This window comes from Chironomus tepperi, unplaced genomic scaffold (assembly GCF_022539635.2).
Source record: "Chironomus tepperi strain 1889 unplaced genomic scaffold, CSIRO-AGI_Ctep_v1 contig_67, whole genome shotgun sequence".
Lineage (NCBI taxonomy): Eukaryota > Metazoa > Arthropoda > Insecta > Diptera > Chironomidae > Chironomus > Chironomus tepperi.
Window position 1 is genome coordinate 396,824 of NW_027226189.1, and position 15,422 is coordinate 412,245.

The 15,422-nt window shown below is 32.5% G+C and overlaps 1 protein-coding gene across 1 annotated transcript; it reads left to right on the plus strand.

The window, feature by feature from the left end:
- Nucleotides 1-8,962: 8,962 nt before the first annotated feature.
- On the plus strand, nt 8,963-15,419 carry LOC139100594 (fatty acid synthase-like). The gene is made up of 5 exons (XM_070653245.1): nt 8,963-9,705; nt 11,044-11,247; nt 11,834-13,669; nt 13,726-14,123; nt 14,188-15,419. Exons 1-5 carry the CDS (start codon nt 9,263-9,265, stop codon nt 15,417-15,419), a joined length of 4,113 nt encoding a protein of 1,370 aa, XP_070509346.1. The 5' UTR covers nt 8,963-9,262.
- Nucleotides 15,420-15,422: the final 3 nt, after the last annotated feature.

Here is a 15,422-nt window from a genome sequence, read left to right on the forward strand (position 1 = left end):
AAAGTAAGTAATTTAAAGGATCTGTGACACCATTAAGCTGAAAAGTCAGTTCTGACTTTAAAAGGTAAGTCTATTTTCCATTGAAACACAAAGAATCTCTTTTCAGAATGCACAAAGCATGAATTTTTTCAAAAGATTATTAGATAAAATTTTTAAGACATCTTCTTTGCTCTATCTTCTTACTCTTTACTTTTGCTTTCCTCAATGCAATTTAGCGCACTTCCTTTTTAAGATAATTATAAGAAAAATTCACTTCCCAAGAACTATATGACCCTTAACATTCTATATTCTGTAAACAAAAATTATTATTTTCTCAAGAATAGTTATTTATGAAAAGTGAAACTGCTCATAAGCGGAATCACTTTATTGTAGGTCCATAGAATTTAAACAAACAAGACAAAACACGTTTCCTCACGAATCCTTTTTTGTTTTCTTAAAAAACATCCAAATACAAATTCATAAGCATGAAACACATGTGTGAATGGAACTTGTAAACTACTAGTTAGGCATCATAAATATAAAGACTCAAAAAAGACATCAAAAGATATCCAATTACAGAAATTATCGAAGAAAAGTACTCGTAGCGAAAATTTTTAAGAACCAGTTTAATATTTCCGTCCAGACGTAACAATAAATTGCATTTAATGTAACCTTGAACTAAATTTATTTTCAGTCATAAAGGTACGAAATAAATATTTGCTAGCAAGGTACCTTTTTAATGGTGATGAAAATGCTTTTTTGGATGATTTGGTTCTTCGTTCACATAAAACTGAAATTGATTCTTCATATCCGGCTAAAAAGTATTAAATTAAATCGTGCAATTAAGTCTCATATTTATACAAATATTTATGCAGTCTGAGGATTTTTGCTTGTCATTTTGGCTTATATAGTGAGTTCAAATTAAGCAATGTTTACATCAAATGCTGTAGCTTCTTTAAGTCTGATTTTGGGGATGGCAAAAGATCACGTGGGCGTTCAAAGAACTCATTGAAGGAAACCGTCGATCAAGATAGTATTAGAATCGGTAATTGGGAAGCGGTAGTCAGCGATAAAGCAAGTTTTAGGCATCATCTAAGAGAGGTCATGCATAATAATTGATCTGTAAGGCCAGGGAAGTAAATAAGTGCATATTTTTGAATAATTTACAGCCAAAAGGATGTAACTATTGAATACTAAGGTCGAATAACCTGTAATTGACCATAAACTGATCATAGTCATAGATTCTTGTACACCAAATCGGTTGAAGGTTTACAACATTGACACACAATTTCAATATGTTAGCACAGTGGTGGACAACTTGTGTGCCGCACTAAATGTATGAAAATAACATGAACCGTAATCCGTAGGAGGTTTCGGTCGAGACTTACCACCAAGATATGCCACAAAAAATAAAAGGTTGTCCATAACTGTCTTAACATACAACATTCTCATCTACTTGCAACCTAAAATGAATTTTGAACCGATCAAATTGCGCTCAAGCCGGCATAATGTAATCCATCAAAAAAATTCAACTCATTTCTCATATTAAATTGTTCTACAGAACTCAATACTTTTTTCATTTAATACCAAAAGAATTTCATCATGCAATTTCAACAAAAAAGTAATTCTCGAATAAAAAATTCTCACGAAATGAATGCAAAAAGGCTCGAATAAAAAGAAGAAGCTTCACTTAATTCCGAAATGTAAAATAAAATTCAATCAATTTGTTTTTAAGACCATTTTGCACATGTTAATGGTGTTTAAAGATTTACATGCATTTCTTTCAAGTAACTGCTTAAAATTGTACGTACATGATTTTGAGTTGTTTTGCAGTTTGAGTTTGAATTTCTGAACAGACTCGTCACTCTCTTGGAATTTGGTTGACTCTCTTTTGACGTATCTCCTTTACGTACTTTCCACTCTCTTCGTACGTATGATCATGTCTCTCACGTATCAATTATTAATCCTCTCTGTTTATATTACCGGCAAATATAATTTCAATGCCACTTGATGGTATGTTTCATAGTCTGTTTGAGAGCACTTGCTACATGATCCATAAAAAGAATGTAAAGAAGATGAAACATGTTAGTTAATCATTTTATAACACAATATGATGATTAATTTTCAATCTATAAATTTTGAATACTTGAAAGTATTATGTAAAGGGCTATGGAATTTATTTTAAGGTTTTTAAATAACCAATATATCATAATCTTTAGGAATTTACTTCTTGAATTGAGAATGAATTATTGTGTGGATTTTATGTTGTTTTGTTTAGCAATGTTTACACTTGATGTTCATTTTTTATGAATGATATGAAATATAGCTGAACTATAAGAAACAGATTTAATTGTTTATGATGCTAATTGAGGTTAATTTGAATATTTATACACTAATTTCACTATAATTACATCATCTCAACTTTGTTTAGCGATTGCAATAATTTAGCGGAGATGAATTTAAAAGTTGCTGCATAAAGTCAGATCATGATTTGGATTTCGATGAAATTCTCGCAAATTAGGTTGGAAGAGAGTAACTTGAGGTCATTTTTTGCGTTCAAAATAAGTGATCGAGCCTTGACATTAGTAATAGAGTCATTTGGAAGGCCATTTTTTGTTTTTAGCTCCACACAGATACAGTTATCCCAAATAGCAAAAAGGTTATTCAATTAAAAATTAGACCCCGGCTAGCGTGACTCTGACATGTCATCGTATTTACTTACTTACTTGCTGACCGTACAGATCAAGTTAATCCATGACCTCCCTCAGTCGGCACCTCAAGCGGGTTGTATCACTGGCTACCGATTGCCAATTTCCAATTCCAAGTGTGATACTATTTCTATCGACAGCTTCTTTCCATAGCATGGCATCATATTCGGTTTAGAAATAGTTCTGAGCGAGATGCATACCGGCATGTTGTCACATTTTAGATCGATTGATCAACTTTTGATATTTGTGCATTTAAGCATCACTACCGACAATATTGGTCCAAAATCCATTATATAAAGGTTATATGTTTATTAATATTATACAGTCACATGATGACAATACATACGTTTGAATTGGACACATACAACATGCAAGCATGCAAAGAAAGAGAAGAGTATGAAAAAAAACCCAAAAAACGAAATCTTTCAATTTAGCCACCGTTAATGTTGATACCTTGAAACCATCTCCCATTAGAATAATCGATGTCCTCGTACCGACATTAAAAATAATAAGCCGACGACAAGTAAATATTAATTAGACATAAGTATTCGATCGAAATTGTCACTTCGGAAGCTTTTAAGTCTTACAATTTTGTCCGCAATTTTGATTGGTGGGAAATCTTCCCTACGTAAATTTTTCATGATATAAGGTCAGCAAAACAATACACATTATGATGTCAATGAAGACATTGAAATCTTAAATTGTACTGCAACAATTTTAATGGTAAACTCACGGATTTGTATTAAATCAATAAGCATTGATGGTATTAAACTATATTAGCATAATAGAGAATGTTAATGGGTATTTAATTTGTGTTAATTTCATTTCATGCTGATCATGTTGAAATAATTATGAAAGATATACGTAATAGTAGCATAAAATTTTCAATTTTTTGAGAAAATTAAACATTAAAAAAATCCCTTCGATCTCTATTTTGGGTTTACACATATGAGCATACATTGGCATTTGTGAAGGTTAAATGTAATGGCGTCATACCGTTTCTTTTTTTTGGCTATATGATGGCCATTATTCAATAGAACATGTTGAAAAAATAGAGAAAAAATAAAACATAATAATGAATAAAAAGCAATTATAATTATTTAAAGACATACCAAAGTTGATACAAACAAAAAAAAATAGAGGTATTTGGTAATTAATACTTAGTGACGTTAGTGACGCTCATAAAATTTATACCTAATCATTGGTATTAGCATTTTTAATACCAAATCAAAGTTCTTGGATTAAAAATGAATTGAAAACAAATTAAAATTTTTACCGAATGTACAGCTTAATATTTACCAACACTAGAATGTTCCGATACTTTTATATATGTCCTCAGGAGTCATACTTTGCTTATGGCATCCAACAAATAATGATTGAGGTTCTCAGCTAATTATCTTCTTTGTCTGCAAAAAAAAAGAATCCATTGACCACTTATAAAATTTATTTTTCGATTAAGCGATGTAAATAGTTGCGAAACTACAGTCAATTGCAGTCTATTTTTAAATAAGTTTTAATAACTGAAGGCTAATATATGAAAGAAATAAGAACTCTAACGTCAACATTGCTTCTGATGAAGTGCGAACAATGCTAAAATTTAAGATATTTTTGTACAGGTCAGGCAGACAGGAGCGTATTTTGGGGAATCAATTAATCAATTTCAGAGATAGCAGGTTGAAAGTCCACTATTCATATCCTGGTTCAGCCAACAGACAAGGTTTTTGAATAAGCTATTAATCTATTCTTTAGAGTACATATACCGGCACGGTTCGGTCGTAAGCGGTGTTTTTAATTATAGTAGAGTGTACCGCGTGAAGGTAGACACTTGTTATTTGGTCACCAACTCCTCAAGGTGATCAACTCCCCCCGCTCTTTGTTTTTGGAACAAACCTTCAATATGCTCGGGTTTTTCTAGGCCAAAAATCCAAAAAATCCCCTCAATTTCTGCATTTGATAGTAAACATGCCCAAACCCCAACCGCCATTCTTAAAAAATTTCTGGCTACGCCCCCGATGCCCCTCATTATAATAATCTTCACATCTTAAATATCTCCATCAAAGTAAACATATATATTATGAATATTCAACTTTGTACTCATCGAAAAGAATTAATTTTTTTAAGCACAATCATTAAAGGTGGCAATCATATCTTATATATTAATAATGAACTATGAATGTGACTTAATAATAGTTCTTAGATGAAGCAAAAAAATAATAAATTTGCGTGTAGGCTACATTGACGTTGTTTAAGAGACATTGCGCAGTAGAATACCTTGAAATGAGAGTTTTCCTGCTGTTCATCTTCTTATTTCATACCGAATTCCATAGTCTGACGTCAGAGTAATGAAAATTAATTTGAACTCTTAATATATTAGTGCTATTACTGTATGAAACAGATTTTTGATGGTCAAATGTTATGCGCATAATTTGGTACGGCTGTATGATTTGATCATACCATAATAAAGACTGACTTTATCTTCGTGTATTTTGAAAAATAAAAGACTGAATGTCTGACGCAACTCGTACATTATCTTCAAAACAATTGATGTTTTTGATTCTCTTGCAAAAAAAAATGATTCCGCAGTTTTTGGTGTTCTGACGAAATGTAATCCTTAATATTCGCACCGGGATTTATTATTGCCTGTATTAAACTCATTTATTCTTAATGATGGATTAACTATGAATCATACGGATTGAATACACCGTGAAATATTACTTGCTACTTAATTCTCATTTTTATTGTCAATAATCTAATTGGCACTCGAAATCTCGTCAATGTATTAAATACGTATTTGACTGAATCATTTGAAAATAATATTGTTCAAATTTAAAGCACTTAACATTTACAAATGATAGTTTTGTATCGATATTTACACATGAATTATGCGAATCAATGCATTAAATTTATTCAAGTAATCAGCCTCTTCAGCATCAATGATGATTAGTTTTAATGGAACTACGATTCTATTAATTAGTATTTTGTGTAATTGGATTTAGATATGAATGACAATTCAATGTTATGAAAATATGCATACATGTAGGATAATTCAAAACACTTTAATCTCAAGATATATACTTAGTAGCACTTCAATCCGGATGTCCATTATTGACTGTTTAGAATCTTCTCCAGCCTCTGTTTACCCGGCTTACATTGCTTTAGGCATACGGCGTAGAAATGGCCCTAAGCCAATTTTACTCTAGCTTTAGTCCGGATTTCATCAAATCTAGTCTGAGGTCAAATTAAGACTAGACCGGTTTCAGCTTTTTAGACATTAATTCGCCGTGTGCCTTCCGGGTTAACTGAATAATAATTTGACATATAATGGTTGCACACATGTGTATTATTTATATCAAATATCATTTAGTTTATTTATATCATTTGAAGTGTTCAGTTTGACAACAAATAATGTCATTGGTATTTTTAAGAGAAGTTGTTCTATACCAGTTGATCTATACCTATCTTCCGCTACACAGAATTATGCAATGTTTGTGTTATTGCTATTCAAATACCTAAATTCTATCACTGTCAAAAGTAACAAGTTAATTAAATTTATTTACTTATGTGCGAACCAAACTCTGATATGAAAAATAGGAAGTAGCATACAGTTCTTGTCACTAAGTTTACTTTTCTTACAGAACTGTGAACATTACCTCCGAGTACGCACTTAGAATGGTTTGTTTATCCAATTTAAATATTAGGAAAAATGATGAGTTGTTTTTTCGGAAGAGTTAGGCGGCAATTTATACCTCACATCAAGTATCTAAGAACGGACACGAATTGCTGATGTCAAGAATACTTTAATTACTGCTCGTGTGAATCAACTTTAGATTATTCAGTTACTGTTTGTGAGTTTTGACTTCCAAAACAACCTTAAAAAAAAGTCATGCATTACCCAAACCTATTGTAGTAGCAAGTTCATTGATTTGTAAGAGAAAATATCGTCTGCATTGTTGGAAATAGTAAACTTTCAAGTCATTGTCCTGCATCACGTTTTAAAATTTACAAAACAATCCCCGGGTCTAAAGTTTATTTTTTGTAAAGTCATAATTTTTTTTTTCTATTTTTGCCATCATGCCCAGTGATGATAACACGACTATTGGCTCAGCTATGCCCACAAAAATGTATACGATAAGTAACAAGTTATGGTAAATATTACACTTTAGCTAACATTAGGAGGGACATACAAGCATACAAGAAGCAAAATGCGTATTCATCAAAATTAAATTAGTAAAATAAGCAATGAACAATAATAAACTTTACATTTCACCTTCACTACTTGCATTGAGTAAGAAAAAGACTTAAGTCATTACTTAAGTACCATTGCGTACCTTACAATTCTTTACAAATCATAACGAGAAGACTATAGGGCAGTGGTGGGCAATCTTTTATTTTTTGCGGGATACCTTGGAAGGAAGCTTCGCTCATAGCATAAGGTTCATGGCATGCCTTAAAATTTTTGTGTGCCGCGGAACACAGGTTGCTCACCACTGTCAAAGAGATTTGAGAAAATATAATATGATGAATGTAATTACGTAAAAGAATACTTATTTACATTATTCGCGCAATTAAATATACTTAAACTGGCCTCACAATTCTCAAATACTCTTTTTCTTATATATCCCGAGGGCTATCATACAATACAAATAGTATTCGTACTCATATACAATACAGCATCTCAAAATCTATTGATGCTAACCCTTCAGTCTTTCATTTGTGTAAAATTTATCGATCCGTCAAAGAATCATTAAAAAGAATTTTTTTTTGGCAAGGCGTACGTACATCCAAACATAGAATTAATAAATTTTTTTGTGGGATAATAAACATTAGTACTTAGCAATAATAAAAGTATTTTGACGTCATAGATTTCATATGTCGTAAATTCTCGCTTGTCATTATGACCGTTGATCTTTCTTTCTTGAGTGCTATTAAGAGCCATCTTTTCGAGAAATTGTGGATGTGGTTTTATTTTATTTTTTTTTCGATTCTGAACATTGGACTTACGGTTGACTTTGAAATTACTTACTTGCTTACTTCCAGGGACGAAGTTGGGATTTTGGGATTTTTTTAAAATTGCACGCCTGCAGCCTTGGACAAACGATTAGATACATTCGAATGCTGCAGCCTTGCACATCTAAAACGCAAGAGTAGCAGGTCTGCACTAGGCCGAACCTGAATACGCACCTGCTTACTTCTTTGATTGTATAGATCAATTGACACCCGTTACATGTCTCCTAATGCTGCCTCTATCGCTGGATTCCGCCTGTCAATTCCCGACACCGAATGCATTCGTCAGTTTCTCCATGAGTTCTTTGAACATTGAAAAAATTGAAATTGAATGTCATGAAGAATAATTAATTTATTTTTGTGTTGACGTAAGAAGGAATTTTGATATTAAAATGTTAAAACTCCTCTATAGCTTAACTTTAGCATTCTCCAATGTTCTGTGTTAGTGGATTCAGAGAGTAATTTTGTGATCCGTTTGACGTAGAATTATAATAAGACATAGAAGAACCTTCACGAAAATTAAGGAAGGTCATGGATCAAACTTGATCATTAGAAACACCGTAAATGGTAAGTAAGAATTAGAATTGAACATATAACGCTGCATGATGTGACTATATTGACTTAAAACCTGTTAATTATTCCAATAATCACCAAACTGTTAAATTACTTTCTAATAATATACATAAAATTGTTTTGGTCTTAAAAATGATGAAAACTAGACTTTGATATTGTCTAAATTCATTCTGACCTTGTGATATGTGCGAAAAATGTGTAATAACATAGTAAACCTTGATATAGCTCTTAATTTCTGGTACTTTATGTTTGATATTCTTCAATAATTATTTCAACAGCATCTTGGTGTTGAATTTTATTAAAAACTATAAACATCCTCGAAGATTCGCGATAAAATGGTCCGCGAGCAACATCCATAATTCATGAACAAAATTTGTAATTGTAAATTTTTATTGTTCTTTAAATTCACACAAATACATCCACAAAAAGTCAGTAATTAGTTTAAACCAATTGAAAGAAAAACTTCAATCTTTTAATCATGTTTTGGATTAAAATTGAGAAAACTTTTTGGACATAAAGTCAATACATACATATGTATCATGTTTAAATGTATACAATGCTTTGAAGAAAAAAAAAGCTACAGTATGAAGTTCAGTCATATTTCTTTGACCAATTATACTGAAACCTTTTTTTGATTTTTCTTCATCACATCGTCTGTGGACTTCAATTTCGGTGTATATAAGCTTTACAGACATCGTAATTACACTCATTCGTTTGTTAAAAGCACACTGGGACGGTTCTCTCTTTCGGTTGAAGTGACAAAAAAGTTGAAAAAAAAGTGGGAAAAATTTAAAGTTAAAAAAATAAAATTAAAAAATTTAAATAAATTTGAACATTTTATGGATTATTAAGGAACAGTTATTTGTTAAGTGCAGTTAAGGATATAATCGCTATTTATAAGGATTATTTAACAAAGTTTTTGAAAAAAAAAATAAATAAATTAAATTTGTGAATTAAAATTTGGCAAAAAAGTTTAAAAAAAATCAGCAGCTATAAAAATGGAAGCCAAATTAAACGGTGGAAATGATTGTGATTTTGATGCCGATGATATTGTTGTGTCTGGAATATCAGGAAGATTTCCTAATGCAAATAATGTACAAGAATTTGAGCATAATTTATACAACAAAATTGATATGTCGGATGAGGATGAAAGTCGTTGGAAGCACTTTCATCCTGAAGTACCTAAGCGTACAGGAAAGATTCGGAATATAAATAAATTTGATGCTTCATTTTTCTCGATATTAAATAAACATGCAAATTGGATGGATCCTCAATGTCGATGCTTGCTTGAGCATACATATGAGGCAATTTTGGATGCTGGTATTTCACCACAATCATTGGTTGGAAGTCGCACAGGTGTTTTTATTGGGTGCTGCTTCTCAGATTCTCGTGATGTGTTTTTCTATAATGTGCCAGCTAAAGAAGGATATGGTGTTTTTGGGTAGGTTGAAACAGCAGCTGTGCGATGTGATATTTTGACAGAAAAAAAAACTGGAAAATCAAAGCAAGAATCAAGTTTTGACAAAAAAAACACAAACAAATCTACAAATCTCTTTTCAAATGATGCGTAATGCCAAAAATGCATGAACTCTAGCAATTTAAAATCCAAATCTAAAAATTTGGAAAAAACCCGATGTTGACTCAGATTTTGTTTTGAAATGTCAACTAGATTCTACTCAACTGCATATAAAAGTCTATTTTTGGACAAAAAAGAATTCATCCAAATATTAAAAATAGATCTTAATTTGCATTTTTAAAAATCGAGTTTTTGTGTCAAACCTTAAGAAAGAATTCTCAAATGACTCGAGTTGAAGAATTTTTGAACATTTGCATAATTTAGTAAGCTAAATGTCTGAACTACGTAAATTAAAATAATTCCTGACAGGCTAATCTTAAATATGAAAAAAGAAATTAAAAGAAATTCGAATAAGCTTCCCAGACTTAGAAACATCATGATACATAGTCAAAAGCTAACAAGTTATTGTTAAGCTAATGTTAGCTTTAACTCGGAGATCGTTCGGAAATTAAGTAACAATTAGGAAGAGTTTAAAATTTTGTTACGGATTTCAAATTTTGGTTTAAGTGAAGTGATGACTCAAGATTAGTTTTGCAACTATATGACTTTGCTACCTTGCATTACGGAGGAAGAAGAAGAGTCTAAAAATGCATTACGTAGTTTCCGAACGTTCCCTAGCTAAATTTTCTCCAATTTTTGTTTAAATTCAATATTAAACTTAGAAAGTTTAAACAAAATTTAAAGTGTAATATTTGATTTATTCATTAAGTTTGAATATTAATCTTCTTTAATACAACTTAATAATCTGCAGCTCTTTGAGTACCTGCAAGAGTAGTCGAGTAACTTCAATGCAATAATTACTAAAACCCTTCATTATTGCTGTCCAATTTTTAGTTAATTTGACCTTGACAAATCTCTCAAAAGCCATTAGCAATTCTTAAAGTTCAAATCCATAATTAGCTAATTAAATACTTGAAAGCTGATTCAACTCCTTAATTTAAATTAATACCCAAAATATGAATCAATTAGAAAATTCATTGACCCTGACTCAAACTTGAAATGTTACCAATAATTATATTCACAATAATCCAATAAAAATTACTACATTTTGGACTTTTATTACATTTGTACAAAACAATCATGCTAATTACTCGATCATATAATGAGTATACTCCTAGGAAATCATTTGTTTTTCTCACAATGTCAATGACGTAAAATTGCAAAATTAATTTTTATTATTTTTCTTATTATTTCTTAACATAGGAATGCGAATTTTTACCTCTCGAATCGTCTATCGTACGCACTTGGCTTGTGTGGTCCATCATTTACAATTGACACTGCATGCTCAAGTTCAGCGTATGCATTAGACTGTGCATACAAGTATATTATGAGTGGTGCTTGTGACGCAGCTATCGTTGGTGGTTCACAATTAGTACTCAATTTAAAGACAACAATTGAATATTCCAGGTAAGCTTTGACTGACGATAAATGGCTATATTAAATTTATTTTTTTCAAGTGAAAATCGCGTGTGCTTGTAACAAGTGTATCTTAGGTCAAATATTGACACACCATTAAATGTGCCTATAGAATTGTTATGTGAAATCCATGACCTAACTCAATTCTTTTTTTGACAAAAATAAGTCTGCGCACATGAAAATCATTTTTCAATTATGTGCTTTTGTCGGCTCTTAAGCTTGAAGAAGCTATGATTAAAACAGAAATTCACTTATATCTTTAGGACTATTATTCAGCTATAGTTTACACAGTGTACTTCATATCCATTTAATTTATGTATTTATTCGGTAACTTAGCCCTTACAGTAACAGACAGACTTAATATAAATCCATGGTTCATGTGTAAAATATTTCGAAAATTTTATGGCACGTTTATGATTAGAAGCAAACAACTTAAGTTCAGTTCTCTTAAGCTTAATGATTAATAAATATTTAATTTTACAAGCCTTGAGATGAAATTTTTTTGTTTGCTCGAAATGTCCAAATCCAAAATTTCATTTTCAATAATGTGGATGTTATGAAATTATTTCTCACTTAGATTACGAATTTTGGCACCAGACGGTGAATTTTGCCGACCATTTGATGAGAATGCGACTGGATTTACTCGTGCTGATACAATTTGTTGTATATTCTTACAACGTAAGAAGGATTCAAAGAGAGTTTATGCTCAACTTTGCTACACAAATTCCAATAATGATGGCTTTAAGAAGGAAGGATCTTCATTTCCAAGTCGTGTGATGCAACAAAAGTTGATGGAAGATTTCTTTAGAGATTCAAAGATTGATCCAAGTCTTGTTGACTTTGTTGAAGCTCATTCAACTGGTACACGACTTGGAGATCCAGAAGAAGTTGCATCAATTGATGAAGTCTTCTGTAAAACTGTGAACCGCACGAAGCCATTACCAATTGGATCTGTAAAATCTAATATGGGACATGCTGAAGCATCTTCAGGTGTAGCATCAATTGCTAAAATTCTATTGGCACTTGAGAAGCATAAGGTTGCTCCAAATATAAACATCACAAACATGAGAAATGACATTCCTGCTTTTGCTGAAGGAAGAATTCGAGTTGTGACTGAAGTTGAGGATCTAACTGGTCCATATATTTCAATGAACAGCTTCGGTCTTGGTGGTGCAAACGCTCATGCACTTTTCAAAGGAAATTTAAAAGAGAAAGTAAATCATGGAATTCCATCTGATAATTTGAATCGTATGGTGTTGTGGTCAGGCAGAACTGAAGAAGCTGTACATTCAATTTTCGATGACATCACTAAACGTCCACTTGATGCCGAATATATTGCTCTTCTTCAAAACTCACAGATCGTAACGAACCCTGCAAATATTTACCGTGGATATGCAATGTTTCAACATGATCAACAGACACAGAAAGCTGTGTGCATTTCTCGTGATATTCAACATTTCAATGGAGAAAAGCGTCCAATTGTATTTGTTTACAGTGGAATTGGAAGTCAATGGGCTGAAATGGGAACTGATTTATTAAACATTCCAATTTTTGCTGAGACTATCAAGTACTGTCATGACCTTCTTGCACCAAATGGAATTGATTTAATGAATATCATCACATCTCCTGACAAAACCTTATTCAACAATGTTCTCAATTCCTATGTTGGAATCATATCCATCGAAATTGCTTTAACAAATATTCTCAAGGCTATGGGAATTGAACCTGATTACATTATTGGACATTCAGTTGGTGAAATGGGCTGTGCTTATGGTGATGGCTGCTGGACAGCTAAAGAAACTATTTTGGCAGCTCATGCTCGTGGTGTTGCAAGTTGTGAATCGAATTCAATTCCTGGTGCAATGGCTGCTGTTGGACTGAACTTCAGAGATGTTGAGAAAACACTTCCACCAAGCATTGATATTGCTTGTCACAATGGAATTGACTCAACAACAATTTCAGGACCTCTTGATGCTGTTCGAGAATATGTCCAACAATTGAAGGATAAGAACATTTTCGCAAGAGAAGTTGAAAGCTCAGGATTTGCATTACACAGCAGATACATCACAAAAATGGGAGTAAATCTTCTTCAACGACTTAAGGAAGTCATCAAGGATCCAAAGAAACGTTCAGAAAGATGGCTCAGTTCCAGCTATCCTGAAAGTGATTGGAGCATCCCTAATTCTGAAAGTCAATTCTGTTCTGCTGAATATCACACGAAGAATTTGTTAAATCCAGTACTTTTTGAGGAAGTAACTGAAATGCTACCCAAGAATGCATTGACAATTGAAATTGCTCCACATGGACTTCTTAAGTCAATTCTTAAACGTTCATTAAAGGAAGGAATTCATCTTAATTTGACTCAACGTGATAGTAAGAATGGATCTCACTTGCTCATGGATACTCTTGGAAAGTAAGTAGATGTCTTGTGTACATTTGAATATTTATTAATTATCTTTATTTACATAGAATATTCGAGAATGGAGTGGATATGGATATTCAAAAGCTCTATCCAGCAATTCAATATCCCGTATCACGTGGAACACCAATGATATCACCAGCACTCAAATGGAACCACTCAGAAAACTACTTTGTCGGTAATTTTGACACGTATAACATCTACGAAAAGAGAAATGTTGTCATCAACTTGAGTGACAAAGCATATGAATTTGTACAAGGTCATATTATTGATGGGAAAGTTCTATTCCCTGGAACTGGATGGTTGTATTTAGTTTGGGAAAGTTTTGCTAAAATGATGGGAGTTAGACACACAAAACTCAAGGTTATTTTCGAAAATGTTAAGTTCTTGCGTGCTACATCTTTGGCTAAGAATCAGGATGTACTTGTCACAATCTCAATTCACAGAGGTAAGCTCTAATTTGAGGTTAAAAACATATACAGAAGTTCTAATATTATTTTATCAATCCACAGGTTCCGGAAGATTTGAAATCATTGAAGGCAAGTCAACAATTGCCCATGGCTACATAAAGGCTGGAGAAAATGTTGAAATGAGTGAAATTGAAGTCGAAGAAAAGAAAGATGCAGTAAGATTGGCTGAGCCAGACTTCTACAAGGAAATGCGTCTTAGAGGATATTACCACCAAGGTCTATTCAGAGCCATCAAAGAAATTCGTGACGATGGATTGGAAGGAAAGATCAAATGGAACAATGAATGGGTTACTTTCATGGATTGTCTCATTCAGTTCCAAGTTGTTATGAAAGACACAAGAATGTTGATATTGCCAACAAGTGTAAGGAAAATGGTCGTTGACCCAGCACTTCATTTGCAAATTATTGAGAATTCCACCGAAGAAGATATCCTGTTCGATGCAAAATGCTGTCCATACATGAACATCATTCAAGCCGGTGGTATTGAAATTCATGGATTTGAAGGAAGTTTGGTTAACAGAAGACGTCCACCATCTGATCCAGTTCTTGAATCATACAAATTCGTTCCATATAAGAATAGAACAAAAGTATCCAAACGTGATGCTGCAAAGATTTGCGTACAGATTGCTTTGGAAAATTCACCAATGAAGAAGCTATCGTCTGTTGAAATTGGCGATGACAGTTCACCACTCAGTGAATACATTTTCAAGGGTCTTGGTGATTTACCTTTAATTACACCTGAAGTTAATTACTTGACGTCACAAGAAGTTGATTTGGAAAATGTTTCTGTTCAAAGTCAAGATCTATCCTCGTTCAGTAATGTCAATTTAGTGATTAAATCTGCCTGTACAAACGATGCAGCATTCATTGAATTAGCCAAAGCAGCATTGCATGAAAATGGTTTGATCATATCTAAAGATTCAACGAAAATTACATCAGATGTAAATGAAAAATTACAGTTGATTGCGGAAATGGAGTTAGACGATGGCTATCTTCATGTAATGCAATTTAAGAAAACTCAAGTTCAAGTGCCCGACTCAATAATTCATGTTACATCAAATGTTAATGACTGGATTGAACCATTGAAAGCAGCAGTTGCGAAAGGTTCAGTTTTGGTCTATGCTCAAGGTGATGATACATCTGGAATAATTGGTCTTATTAATTGCATCCGTAAAGAGCCAAATGGCGAGAAGGTCCGATGCTTGTTTGTTGATGACAAATTTGCACCAAAATTCAATTTCAAGATTCATTCTATCAATCACAATTGGAATTAGGAC